Raw genomic sequence first — 14,703 nt, 5'->3', positions numbered from 1 at the left:
GCCTCTACCGCGCAAATTTCCTACAGTCTCTATACGCGGCAGTCCCCGAAAGGCCCAAATCCTCTCTAGTTTGAATGTGACGGACTGTAGAAAGTTCCTGCACGCCTGCATGCAGGCGATCTGTTGGTCTTTCCCTATAGGGTCTGATGTATGTAATTGCTGCAGGTGCAGGGGGCGGGGGGCAAAGGGTAAAGCTTAGCAGCAGAGCCAGATTAGTTTACCCCCTGTTCCACCGAGCTTAAGGAGAACCTCCCACCCTCCTTTAAACGGTGGATTTCCAAAGCCAGAGGTAGGAAAAATCTTCCAAAATATTCGTTTTCCTTTCCATCTTTTCCTTTGCTATCAACCAAGAGAGGAGGAGGAGGAGAAACGATGGTAGGAGGAAAAAGAAAAAGGAAAACTTGGTTCCTTTCCTAAATCACTAGATTCTTTAGAGGTACGCATGGTGTGATATTGGATCTAACCTCCGTAAAACTTGAACGTTTCGACCTTTATCTCGTGATTTTGGCATGTTCTCACTTGTTTGATTTGGTTTTTTTAACTAAAAGCTAGGAAAAAATTGTTTTTTAGTGCACAGAGCTTTTCTCTCTTCCCCCCCTTATATGATCCGGATTTGATCTATAGAGAATATCATCTTTTTGGCTCATTTAGGTGGATTTCTACTGGTGGGAAGAAAAAAGTTTGAATTTTTAGCAATCCTATTTCATTAAATGACTTGGGTCATGGTCCAAGACCAAGGAAGGAGATGGTTGTTATAGGTTGCCTATTTATCTCTAGAATCAAGAGGAGAGGTGGGGTTTTACCTCACTCAACTCATCAATCTTCACCTCTTCCTCCCTTCCCATCTTATCATCTTAATAGCTTTCAGAGAGACTCACTGCCGTATGCATCAAGCCAAGCCCCACCCACACCATCATCCCCTAGTAGTAGGATAAGTCCAGCAGTCCTCTTCATCATAGTAATTCTAGCAGTCATATTCTTCATCTCCGGTCTCCTGCATCTATTGGTAAGGTTCCTAGTCAAGAAGCAAGCCCCCTCCTCATCCAACTACAGTAGGAACCAAGCTACAGAGATCTCAAGTACCGAGGCACTTCAGCGGCAGCTCCAGCAGCTCTTCCACCTCCACGACTCTGGCCTCGATCAGGCCGTCATCGATGCACTCCCTGTCTTCCTTTACAGGGAGCTTTTAGGCCCCAAGGATCCATTTGATTGTGCCGTGTGCCTCTGTGAGTTTGCCCAAGAGGATAAGCTCCGGCTCCTCCCGGTTTGTGGTCATGCCTTCCACATCAACTGCATCGATACATGGCTGCTGTCCAACTCCACATGTCCTCTATGCAGGGGAGTGCTCTTTGTCCCGGGTCTCACAATCGAGAATCCAATGTTTGATTTTGGGGAAATAAGGGAGGAGGAGGGCATCTCCGGGGATCAGGAAGATGGGTTTTCCTTGCCAGCTCAAAAATCGATAGGGAAGGACGAGACAATAGCTGAGAAGAGAGTATTCCCTGTGAGGCTTGGTAAATTCAGGAATCTGAACAAAAGAGACGGTGTTGAGGATGTCAATGTCAATGCTACTGGTATAGTGACAAGGGAGGAAGGAGAGACTAGCAGCAGTAATTTGGATGCAAGAAGATGCTACTCCATGGGCTCTTATCAGTATGTTCTTGGTGATGTCAAACTCAAAGTTGCTGTGTGCAGTGGTCCTAATAGAAATGGAGATGGTAGGGGTGTAAGGGGGAGGGGAGTCAGTGGAAATTCCACTAATAATGAGGTCTTGGAAGGGAGGAGGATATGTGCTAGAAGCAAAGGTGAGAGCTTTTCTGTGTCAAAGATCTGGCAATGGCCTAATAAGAAGGGCAAGCTTCCAATAATCTCTTCAGATTCTCCTGCTGTGGATGGGAGCTTGCCTTGGATAGGGAGAAGTGTCGGGGGGGTGCATCAAAACATGCCTGTACCATGATAAATGCTGTCTTCTCTCTGGTGGCTATTCAATTCTTAAACTACATCCTTATTTTTTCCCCCCCTTTATTTAGCATTCATCAGTTTCAATTGCATTTCTTGTCTTCTTATTTAAGCATAATTATGTTAGTCTTTTGACTTTACTTAGTCTAGACTGCTCACATATATGCAAGAATGTCCTTGCAGGCATTTTTTTTCGACTGAATCCATCATCATGTTTTTGGAAGTTTCATAGAAGTAGCTTGCCGAGATTCTCAGTTTGAGTAACCTTTTTCGTACACTCAGTTCAGATTATAAGTTGTTTCAATTGATTATTCTATGGAGAAGATGATAGATACTGGAAAAGTGAAGACAGTGGATTGTTGTAATGGTAGTCCATTTCCAGGAAAAAGAAGGTAATTGAAGCACTATTCCTGCCTGACACTGGAGATCTTGCCTTCCACTAATGACTGCCAACACTGAAACATTCTGTTGGTTAATCATCAATGGCCCCATGGAAGCACCAACTCTTTCTTCTATTTCCTTACACTGGAAACTACTTCCAGCTGCTTGACTATTGCCTACTGTTCTTTCTTGGATTCCTAGCTGTTACAACAAATCAAATCTCAAATCTTATGATCCTCTAGTGGCAGTGTCCTTTGTGCTTGCCTTTGGGACATCTTATAACTAAGCTTCTTTGTCCAAAAGGAGTAAATCCTTGGCTTGTTTTGGTGTTGCAATCCTGTATATGTAGGTACAGACTACAGAACATACATTTATATGGATAGAAGCTTACTAGTTTATTTTGGATGTATAGTTAAGTAATTCTAGACTTTGTGGCTCGACTTATCAGAATTCTTTTGTTTTTTGGTTGAGAAATAGTGAAAACCTAGGGCTAGAACTTTTATAGTTGCTGGACCATTTGATCCTTCTGCTCAGCTGACCAAATAAAGGCGATACAAACTCAACCTTTTGCTACTTGAATTCAAAATTGTGCATCTCTTTTTCTTCTTACTCCTTTAATCATCTGCTCTTTTCTTAAAGTCTCTTTTGCCATCCCCTTTTCTTGATACAAAACTATCCATGGCTCCTTTCATCTATCAATTCCTTCTTATAGAAGGCACATTAAGCATCAATTATCACAGTCGATTGAGTTTTAATCTTAATAAAGTAGCATTTCAGCTACCTAAATCCTTGATTGGATATATAAAATATGAAGAAAAAATAAAGTATGATGAGAATGTGATGTAGAGGTAGACTATCTCTATGATTTGGGAAATTCAAAGTAAAATTCTGGCACTCTTATACTCCTCATGCTACATCACATGATTGCGCATGGATCCAAGATCTGCCATGGGCTAGTACAAGGCAATAAAGACTTTGAGGACCGAGTCTTTCATGATTAAAAAAGAAAAGAGAGTAATTTAATGAAACTGGCAGTTAAATTAATCACCTCTAGTTTTGTTTATTTGTAAATCTATGAACTGAGTGCCAGGTTTTTGTAATCTTTCCCATATGAAACAAAAGAAAAGGCTGGAGTATATGTTGGAGGTCATAATTTTTCCCTCTTCTATCAAGAAGAGAATAAAGTAATTCTCTCGCAGATTCCATGGAGATCCAAACATTTGAGTTTGGATAACTTTTGTTTATTAAGTCATAAGTTTAGTTGCAGCAAGATATAACATCTTGTCTTGATGGGCCCTCTCTCTTTCTTGATGGGTTTTCTCAATTGGGATTTTTGGAGGTATACTGGGCTTTATATATACTGAGAAGGTTTTCTGAAGCCCAGTAGCTGGAACTAATGCATGCATTGGTTTAAGTTAATGAAGCCAACAACAGATACAATCTGAAGTTAAGAGTACAACTAATTCCTTATCTCATTATCCAAGACAAACGATAATTGTCACAATCAAAAGAAAAGCTCCAGATAATTCAAACAAAGAATTAAAAAAAAATAAAACAATATATATATAATGATCACACTGTGTCTAGTACAATTCATTTAGATTTAACACAACAAAATGAATAAATTGGATTAAAACAGTATTATATAATATATATTTTTTTGCTTTTTATACCGGTGGATTTTTCTATCATTGCCGACGAAGCCAACGCTGATGAGAACGACGGTTTTTTTTGACCAAGGGGAAGGGGATGGAATCCAAACAAACGTAGCGTATGCAATTTGACCTCTCCCACCTCGTAGCTCCCTCCGGCGCACGATAGCACCACCAAACCCTCAGCGCACGGCGGCGCTGCTGCCGGCTGTTGTGAAGAGCGGCGGAGCGTCGCGGCCGCCGAGGTCCATCGACGACTTTGCCGACGCCGGCGGCGCCACGAATCGCGTGGAGAAGTCTCGGTATCCGGTGTAGTCCCCCTCGGGGCTCGCCCCGTGGCCCTCGTCGAAGTTTAGAGCGTAGCTTAGCGGATCGTACTGGAACCTCGTGGATCCGAACCTCCCGCCTCCACCTCCGCCTCCGCCTCCTCCGCCCCCGTAGTTCCTAGGGTTCCGGTTGAATCGCCTGATGAAGGTCTTCCACTTCGGCCCGGCGACGAGCTCCGACCATTCCCTTACCTTCATCAGAGCTTTGATCCCCCTCCTCCACCACACATCCTTCGCCGCATGCGGCGGGGATAACCGCTCCTCTGCGGATCTCTCACCGCCCTGGATCCGCTCCCACCTCTCGCCGCCGGACCAAGGGATCCAGAAGCAGCAGCACCCCCGGCGGGCGAAGGCGGCCTCCGCCGCCGAGCTATCCTCGAGGGGACCCGACTGGCTCTCCGCCTCCATGGCTCCGGCCGAGAATACCGGAACCTTAATCCTAACGTCGGGGTAGGTTCTCCTCCGTTTAAATCTCTCCGCCTCTCCTTCTCTTGGGAGCGGTGAGGAGGAGGCAATTAATAGGATTAAATCGCGTCAACGGTAGGACGGGTGACGTGGCGGTTCTCCAACGGGATTGGGCGTGGTTCCGGGCCCCACTTCTCGCCCCCCAATGATTTCGGGCCTCGACAGTGTGTAGCCAGGAGAGTTGCCCTCCTGGCCTCCGAAGGAAATAAGATGTCGATGAGTTGGCACGAAGGGCCACGTGGCACATCAACTCAGCAAAAGGTCGAAATAATTAGCAATAATACGCGTTACGACTTACGAGAACGTAACAAAGTTAATAATAATTCTTTTAGTGGCGGCGTCCCAGGACCAAGAGAGCTCTAGTTAAGCGTTACAAGTAACTCATAAATTATCACTATTACTAGATGACTACCTTACTCTTCTTCCACAAGAAGAGGAGTTGTCTTTGGTTCCTTCCAAGTAAACTATGAAAACAACTGTGGTAGCTTGGAAGATAGTTGTTTCTTGCTTCCTAGAATCACACAAGAAGCTTCTAACTCTCTTCTTTGTGCTGCAGTTGATTGCTAGGAATATATAGACGTTTGTTTGTTTGTTTGTTTCCTTGTCGTCAGAGGTTTTTGAGCTAATCCAAGACTCTACCACTTGTCTCCATCCCAAGTTATGCTATTAGTTAATAGTTAATTCTCTTAGGCCGATCCAATTAAAATTTAGTAAAGCCCGATATTAATTATTGGGGCCCAATACGTTTCCGGGCCGGGCTTTTCACGTGTATTTCACGTGATGAACAGTTATAAACCCCGCGAGGAGCTTCCAAACCACCGCCCACCGTCCACGCTATATCCCATTCCAATCGGCTCTTTCTCGAACGATGTCGGCGGCGACGGCTGCGAATCCGATGGCCGCCGCTGTACTCCTGCGGCCCCTCTCTTCATCCTCCTCCTGCCTCCGTTTCCGCGCCATCTCCCCTGTCTCCGCCTTCGTGCCGCACCGCGGCGCCACGATATCCGTGCGGGCTGCCGCAGCCGCCGATCCCCCCTTGGAAGTATGCGTCAAGGCCTCCCTCACTGTCCCCGGGCGCCTCGGCGACTGTGAGTGCTCTCTTTTCAATTAAGTGCGGTGATTGTTCCGATGCGTTAGATTCTGTGGAAATTGTTCACTATGTCGTTTGGAACACTAAATTATCGGAGTAGCATAGGAGAAAGAAGTCGATGATGTTTAGAAGTAAGAAGGTTGGTAATCAAATGAAGTTCTACCTTTGTGTGGTCGACCCAAGTAAAATGTGGGAAAGCAAAATCGCAGAAAAGAGTTAAAAATTGTTCTGATTTTGTTTTTCTGCAGTTTGGAATTAAGGAAGCATGTAGAGATTAGTGCAAAAGGCAATTTCCTATCACCTATAAAGGATTTGATTATGGAACTAAACACGCACTAAGTGATAATTAGACAGAAAGGCATAGTTGCTATTAGTTGCATTTTACCTCTCGTGCGAAAATTGATATCAGTCCATGTTTACTGACTGCACTATTGGTTGTCGTGCGTTATGTTCACAGGTCCCTTTTCACAAAGGGTTCTTTTGACACTCGAGGAAAAACATCTGCCTTATGACATGAAGTTGGTAGATCTTGGCAGCAAGCCAGAATGGTAAAAGCTTTTTAATTGTTGGTTGAGAAGAAAAATATTAAGTTGATAATGTTTCAAAAATTTTACTTTGTCTGATTTTTTGAGTGGCAACTTTTCTGTTGACTTGTTACACCAGGTTTTTAAAAATCAGTCCAGAAGGTAAAGTCCCAGTTCTCAAATTTGAGGAGAAGTGGATTGCTGACTCAGATGTAATTACTCTATCATTAGAAGAAAAATACCCTGAACCACCTTTGACAACTCCACCAGACAAGGCTTCAATGTATGTTCTGTTTCTATATGGTTATTTCTAAGTAGATGAAGTTAGCCCTTAGCAGTACTGTTGAATGACGACTTCTTCACATCTTTGTCTGCTTGAGCTTTGATTTGACTTCTTTGGTTTAGTTTTTGAAGTAGCATAGATAATACAACATGCAGTTTCTTTCTATGGTAAAGGACAAAGATCAAGTTATTTCCTATTGAGGTTTTTGCTAGATCCTATGGTGTTGTCTGGCTGATTTGTCCGTGTCATTATGTATGATATCCTAGAAAAACTCTCCTTGCAGTGGCAGTCTGCTTTATGTTTTTGCTTTTAACTGCGATATATTATATTATATAATTACTTCCACCAAGAGTATAATTGACTTTTCTTCTGCAGTGGTTCAAAAAATTTTCCACCTTCATTGGGTTTCTTAAAAGCAAAGACCCCAATGATGGAACAGAGCAGGCGTTAGTCAGTGAGCTGGCAACTCTTAATGATTATTTAAAGGACAATGTGAGTGAACTAATCAGCTAATGTCATATCTAGTCGCCGTCTTCTTCTTCTTCTTCTTCTTCTTCTTCTTCTTCTTCTTCTTTGAGATTCACTTATCAATATGATACTTGCCTGATGCATATGTGAGTCTCATCTTGAGTTTGTTTTTAATTGTTAGAATCTTCATTTCATTTATTGTACATCAAAACCTTCTTGATGGTTTAGAATTTATATATTGAATCACCAAACAATGTGTAATTCAGAGTACAAGTTAAATTGACTGTTAGGATCTTCATTTCATTTTCTGAGGTTCACTGCTTGAACCATTTTTTAAAACTTTATATTGCAGTTTCCTTATCTAGATTCTGGAACTTGCTAGAATCTATTGACTCCATTTTTTATTAGATCTCTCTTTGATGGTATTACTATACATACCATTGCCTTCTTGCACACAACCATATGAGTAACATCTGACTAAAAGCAGTTCTCTTCCTGTTATGGAGGCTGTATGTGTCCTAAAGATGGCAGCTTTAACATAACCTGACATGGAGATATATAGTTTCCAAAGTGGATAATTTAGCATTTTTGGCCTCTCTACAATGATGAAGATAAAGTTAGTGCAGTAGATAAGTAGCAGTTATTAATTTTCTTATTCACTAGCTTTTAGCTTCTTAAATTTGGTAACCTTTATCTAAGTTCTTGTTATTACTCGTGGTTGGAATAACACCTTGGTGATCCCTTCTCATGGTTGAGAAGACTACATACGTGGACTGAGCAGAGTTAAGCTGTACTGCATGCAGAATCCAGTTATTTGGTTAGTTTACATATGATATGCACATAGATGAACATTGACAACTGGACACTGTGCAATACTTTCAATTGTGAAATATCAGAAAGTTTGGATCTGAAAAAAGTGTTGTCTTTTCTTACTATATGACCTAGCTATTCATCAATATCATCAATTATTGCAGCGTTAGTGATAGAAAACAACTATTACCTCCGCTCAAGAAGTGGATGGATCTGTATGAGTTCTCAGCCAAACAAGCCACTGAGGTTGATCAGAAATTGAACCTGATAGACTTTAGAGATTGATCTTATCAGTCATTGCTCGTGGCCATTCAAGCAACAACAAGCTTAACACTTTTAAGTGTAAAAATTAGTGGAATATTGAATTAAGAACTGTATGATCAGTTCTCAGCTTTATTTAGAATTTGCTTGCACTGGGAACTAGTTGGTTGTAGAGAGTTCAAGCTTATGAGTTATTATATGCTCACTCAGTCACGCCACTAGGAGCAAATTGCCATCTGTCGTTGTTCTCGTAAGACTTCAATAAGTCTCTTTGACAAATGTCATCTAGAATTTTTTGATATGACATTTGATCCCACTTACATTGATGCCAATGGCATTCAGGTGGAACACTTGCTCAAAAAATTTTTAGCATATTTGACAAGAATTACTATCTCCTTTTTTTCGTGGATTCGTGTCAAAAGTAGTAGTAATATGTAGTGTACAGTTTAGCTAAATAGAGCCATGATATTTAAGTCTCTGAAATCTGAAATCAATTTCATGCCAAATTGTAAGTCCTTGAAGGGCAAGCCGCTGTTGAATTTATTTTTTGATGACGCAATCAATTTTCTCTATCTCCAGAGACAATATGAAACATTCCAGGATATAGAAGTCTAAGATTTCATTGTGCCTAGTTGATGGACAGAAGCTCAAATAGAGCAAATTTGCCCGCTTGTTGTGGAACCTGTCACTTTTCTTGATCCCACAAAGGCACCTCTTCTTGATATTTCTGTGCATAATGAACAAATTAGATTGAACCATGTAACAGAAGGTATATGTTATTAAATAATATCTCTGATTATGTGAATAATCTTTATATTTTGTTGCAAAGTTTTTTTTATTCCATTTTCGTAGGAAAAGGAACAGATGGAGTAGAATGCATATCTAAGAGATGAAATTAAATTTTAAGTGATGTTTCTTGGTTAGGGTCCATTTATCAATGGTGACAAGATTTCTGCTGCTGATCTGTCTCTTGGACCTAAGCTTTACCATATGGAGATTGCTCTAGGTCATTATAAGAAGTGGTCTGTTCCAGAGTCGCTTTCATATGTAAAAACCTATATGAAGGTATGTTTAATCATTTGAGGTTTGTGAATTCTCACTATTCATGAAAATTGCATTTTGTATGCTAAGTCATTTTACTATGTTTCATCTGAGAACTTATGACTGACTGGTTGTATCTTCTGCAAAACAGTGTACTTCCTTCCATAAAAACAGTTAACTTTCTATTTTGTATCACAATGGTTGTTGACTTTGCAAATTGGATGCTGCAGTCAATTTTCTCAAGGGATTCATTCAATAAGACTCGAGCTCTGCCAGATGATGTCATTGCTGGATGGCGTCCAAAAGTCATGGCATAAGTAACTTGGCTAAAGTTGTAAAGTACGTGTTTTGGAGATGCTACCAACTTATTGTGTTTCCTGTAAAAGCATTCACCCTGTAACTTGTCATTATAGAGTTAAATGTTGTCTCGTCCTTTAGAATGATCAACTTTGATTATAAATCTATAACTTCTTTACTCTTTGTTCAGTTTTGCCTTCCTAATTGGGTTTGGCACGGAACACTTATATACGAAGATTTTCTAGAAAAGTATCAACTATATTTGATATTAGCATGGAACTCTTTTTTCCTCGTGAAAATTATTGGATTCTAAAGTGTTATTGCTTGCCATCTTTTTCTTGGGAATCCATAATTAATGCAACCAACAGAAACAATCATGAAAGCCACCATTTGTTGATTTTTCAAATCTTCTTCACTTCACACTTTCTCAGAGAGGCTTTGCATGAGTATAACTTAATTTGGAGAAAGTGAACTCCTGAAATGTTTTTTTTTTACAGTTTTACTTTCCCTTAATCAGAGGTTCTTATAGAGTAAATCAGCGTTGAGACTCAAGCCACCATATGTTCTACATGAACATATGTATAATTTAGCAATGTGCCATACAGAGCAAGAGATGCATCACTTTGTTCAGAAATCAACGAGTAATTATGTGAAAAAGTGAAGGTAAGTGAAAAAGGTGAAGTATCTCTGTTTTGAGCAATCTGGTGGTTATCCTACTTCTCAAGGGCCATTTGGCTTTTATTTGAAGGATTTGTATCAGGACAGAGAGCTCCTTCATTGGATCAGACAAATAGGGTATACATATGATGAGGTTGGGTTTAGGCTTCATTGGAGGAGTGATTAACTAGCATGGCTATGTGGTATCTCATTTCTGCATCATTCCAAAATTGAGCTTGTGGTGCTGCTTTGCCTTTCAGCTAAGGTCAAAATTCAAATGACTGGGAAGGAACCAAATTCAAAAATGGTTGATAGTGGTGTGACATTTTCCTAAACCAGCTTGCTACTTGTCTGCTGTATGACTTACTGGGGAACACAACACTCTGTACCTAAGATGATAATGAATGTCTTTAAGTACTATGGATTGTAGACTCCACAATGATTTCTAGTGAGACTTCTGCTGACCTGCAATTTCTCAATTTAGGGATCACCTTGTCATGTGATGTTATCTTTCTGCCACATTAGGTATGAGCTATCAAAAGATTCTAGGATGTATACATTCTATGAACCCCCACCCCCCCTCCTCTGCTCATGATTAAAGTGGGAAAGGTTACACTTGGAGGTGAGGTGGGCCATTGGTTGTAGCATTTTTATGAATCATTTGTGCTTAATATCTTGTATTCAGAGCACTTGGCTCCTTTTCCTTTTTTCCATCTAGAATCTGGTCCTGAGATTTGTGCTGCTTGTCTTGGATATTATTCTAATAGTGTTTTAAGATTGGAACATACTATTCTAACATCTTTGGTGGTTATGAATAATGCAGGGAGATTTTTGTTCGCTATCTCTTGGACTCAGTTGCCTCTGGTTGGTGGGGTGTCTTTTCCACATAACATTTCATGGTAAGCTGATAAACTTCGCTATCCACATCAAAGATCGTGCTGATCTAATCTCACTTTATTACGCAGTTCACAGATCGCATTGACCCAACCTAGAGCTTTGTTGCCTCGTCTTTAAGCAGTTGTCCATAGCTTTTCAACTTCCACTTGATGGCCATGGCGACCAAGAGAACCTTGTGATCTAGCACCAACCAGATATATACCAAGCAGAGGATGCTCTTTGGAATATCGTTTTCTACAGTAGAGATATAGATCGGATGATAATTCTTTCTTTCTTTCTTTCTTTTTCTCTAAATTTCCTTTCAGGTGTGTAATTTATTTGAACTTTGACTGGTTTTCTCAGTGGTAAAAGACACCCGGTTTTTGTCTAGAGTTGAGAGTTTGACTCCCTTTCATAGCGTGTTTGAGTGTTTGGTTATAGAAAGTGGAGTGGAGGAGGTGATAGATAATATTAGCAGGTGAAAATAGCCATGAATGATTACTACTTTGCAAAAAAAAATTGAAGTGTTTGGTGGGAATGATAATAAATATATCTATATATATATATATACCTCTTTCAAAGAGAAACTGGAAGGGGACACTTCACACTTTTGTTTGGTTACTTTTTATCAACTCACTTCACTTCCTATCAATTAACACAGCATGTTTGCCGTATTTACAGAGAACCACCGAAATCTATAATAAAGTGCTAGATCATACCATTATTCTTATAGTGGTTAAAAATATAAAAGTTGATTCACATTTAGATCCTCCAAAATTACCACTATTTTATACTTTTTTCATATAATATATGTAGACTTTTTAAACTATTAAAAAAATCTCAAATATTCATCAGTAACTACGAAATATTTATTCTTATATTTTAAAAGAAAGAAGAGAAAATTTTTTGGTCTTTTTAACTTCTTAATTTTTTTTAAAAAAGTTTAAGGGGTTTATGTGTAAAAAAAAATCAAAAGTTATGTGAAAAATGGTGACAAAGCATGATGTCTAAGTGTAGTTATTTATGGGAGTAAAATTCTTTTAAACCCCTGGATTAATTGAATTGAGGGATTTATTAATTAATTTTGAGAGCAACAACAGTCCATGGCCGCATGGGAGGTGGTGGGTCACCACCTCACGGGCCACCAACAAATCTCCCCCACGTGGGCGTGCCAAAGACGCCCATCCGACCGCCTCTCTCTCTCTCTCTCTCTCTCTCTCTCTCTCTCTCTCTAATATTTGTTATCTTTTCATGTATTATACTCTTCTTCCACGCTACTACGAGAGACACGTAGAACAACCAGTTGGAATATATAAAAAGATATATTAAAAAAAAAGGGTGGATCAGGAAAACGGCATCCACTAAGCTAGTGGGAGAAAAAGAGGCCCGAAGAGAGAGAGAGAAGAGAAAGCCAGCCATGTTTGCCACCCACGCGTGTCTGGTCGGCCGTGGGCCGGACAAAACAAGCCCACCTTATCTCGGACCCCACCTCCCCCCCATTGGGCCCTCCCAACTCCTTCGTCACTTTCTCTCTGCCTCCTTCCTCCCCTCTCTCTCTCTCTCTCTCTCTTCCACTATGCTCCAAAACCTAGACTAGTGCTATGCATGGGGCATGGCCCATGGATGGATGGATGATGGAGTCGTGGCGGGATGGCATTGGCATGGGATCGATGGGGGTGAGGGGGAGGGGAAGCAAACATCGCCCACCTTGACCTGACCCTTTTCCTTCATACCAAAAGATGCCTGTGGATATGTGCATGTGTACTCACTCCATCGTTTAATTCTATATGGAAGATACCACCACTTTCTTCTTGTTTACATGCATATGCTAGCCGCATGTGTCATGCCAGGTCGACTTGTCCCATCCCACCCCATCCCATCCCATCCCATCCCATCCCATGCCCTCCTCCCCCTTTGTTTGCTCTCATACGCTCATATCTGGGATGGACGGAGATGCATGTCTCTAGCTACCTTAGCTTTTCTCTCTTTCTCTTTTCTCTTCATTTTTTTCCCATATCCTCCATCGAATTATTGGTGTCGATGGATAGAAGATTCACTTGGATATCCGGTTATTCGTGATCTTATCCGTGGGATAGAAATATAGGATATTCTCCCTTCTCTTTCTAAATTAAGAAGAAAATATCTAGAGTTTCGATCCAAAATCAAATTTTTTATAAAAAAAATAAAAGAAAATTCTTGACTACTTTGTAAATGTAAATTAGTACGATCAACCGTTGATTGAGGGAATAGTCTAGCTAGCTATATATATATATATATATATATATATATATATATATATATATATATGTAGTTACAAATCCTCAAAAACATTTCCCTATGTCACAACAAGCTAATGAGACATCCAATGTCCATACTCTTCAAATACATAGTGATATAGATAGGGAAAGATCTTGGCCATTTCCCATGGAATCTCGGATAACTATTCAGCTATATATATGTATCCGAGGATATTTATTCTAGTTGTGGTTGTTGATATCTTATCGGTTGATGCTAATTAAAAGGATACTTATCAAGGCGTTTTGTGGCCATAAGTATGTTAAGGGGGGAGTGGGAAAAATATGTAGACCACGCGTGCTTCTTTGCGGATTAATTAACGACAACGACAAAGATAAGTACGTGGGATTCTTGGAAGCATTAGCTCTTGGAAAATAAAAACTCTTATTCATGCAATTGTACGTGCACTCGATCCAAGTGCACGCTTGGCGCCACATCTACATGCAAACGGGAAAAGATACTATACGTAACCAAGCAACTCTAGTAGTAAATTACTATCGAGAAGCTCATACTGTTATTTTAACCCCAAGTAATTATTATATATTTGATGGTCTAATAGCTTAACTTAAAGATCAAATGCAGTGATTAGAAGAAGTATAATTTTTAGTTCGAACCAATTGCTCGGCAATACACATGTTAAAAAGCTAGACTAAAGTGAGTTAGATTTTTGTCCAGTTGTATCTAACTGCATGTAGTGTTAATTGTAAGATTGGGCATCTAATTTAAGGTCCTTTCATTTTAGTAATAGAGTAGTACGAAAGAATTACAGTGTGTAATATATTTTCACAATTTAGTGCTGCTGTTGAAATGGCTCTATTTAGAATTTTTTCCTAAAATCCCGATAAATATTGAGTAGTAACTATTCTTATATGAACTAATACAATTAAAATTAAATTAAACTTTGGTTTCATAAGTTTGTATTAAGTACCCTTTGTTGTTTTCCTGAATGCATGGCTATGTAATCGAAATATAGATATATCTAACATAGTTTAGCATACGAGAGTGATAATTATCAATATGGGAGATCTTATCCAGAAGGTGTACAGGGATATAGGATTTCTTTTATCGCGAAAATGAATAATTTTTTTTCTTCTTTCCATATCTACTCAAGTAATAGCTCCAATTAGTAGCAACAAAATAGAAAAGATAGCTCAATGCAAGATGGGATAGTCTCAACTATACAATTCTCATTTGCTAGTTGAGTCACTGTTGCTTGACACTGACCTGTAAACAGTGGTGATTTTTATTTAAAATCGAGCTAAAAGTGATACAGAGTCGTAGTTCAGAAAGACGAAGATATTTTTATAAGAAAAAAAGG

The 14,703-nt window shown here is 39.8% G+C and overlaps 2 protein-coding genes and 1 pseudogene across 2 annotated transcripts; 2 read left to right on the top strand and 1 right to left on the bottom strand.

Moving 5' to 3' along the window:
* The first annotated feature begins 162 nt into the window (after positions 1-162).
* LOC140760480 (RING-H2 finger protein ATL46-like) lies at positions 163-2,919 on the top strand. Its single transcript, XM_073097454.1, has one exon. The coding sequence runs from the start codon at positions 746-748 to the stop codon at positions 1,955-1,957; it is 1,212 nt and encodes a 403-aa protein (XP_072953555.1). The 5' UTR covers positions 163-745; the 3' UTR covers positions 1,958-2,919.
* Positions 2,920-3,787: 868 nt separating this feature from the next.
* LOC140760052 (uncharacterized) lies at positions 3,788-4,820 on the bottom strand. The gene has a single exon (XM_073096843.1). The coding sequence runs from the start codon at positions 4,724-4,726 to the stop codon at positions 4,175-4,177; it is 552 nt and encodes a 183-aa protein (XP_072952944.1). The 5' UTR covers positions 4,727-4,820; the 3' UTR covers positions 3,788-4,174.
* A 760-nt stretch (positions 4,821-5,580) lies between these two features.
* LOC140760051 (probable glutathione S-transferase DHAR2, chloroplastic) lies at positions 5,581-9,746 on the top strand (annotated as a pseudogene).
* The last annotated feature ends 4,957 nt before the right edge of the window (positions 9,747-14,703 follow it).

Source organism: Typha angustifolia, chromosome 5 (genome assembly GCF_048772165.1).
Source record: "Typha angustifolia cultivar Huaian chromosome 5, ASM4877216v1, whole genome shotgun sequence".
NCBI lineage: Eukaryota > Viridiplantae > Streptophyta > Magnoliopsida > Poales > Typhaceae > Typha > Typha angustifolia.
Note: the sequence above shows the minus strand (reverse complement) of the source record. Positions and strands in the feature narration are given on the sequence as shown.

Excerpts from the sequence above, each read along its gene's own strand:
- LOC140760052 (XM_073096843.1), bottom strand. The coding sequence starts at position 4,726 with ATGGAGGCGGAGAGCCAGTCGGGTCCCCTCGAGGATAGCTCGGCGGCG.
- LOC140760480 (XM_073097454.1), top strand. The coding sequence starts at position 746 with ATGGTTGTTATAGGTTGCCTATTTATCTCTAGAATCAAGAGGAGAGGT.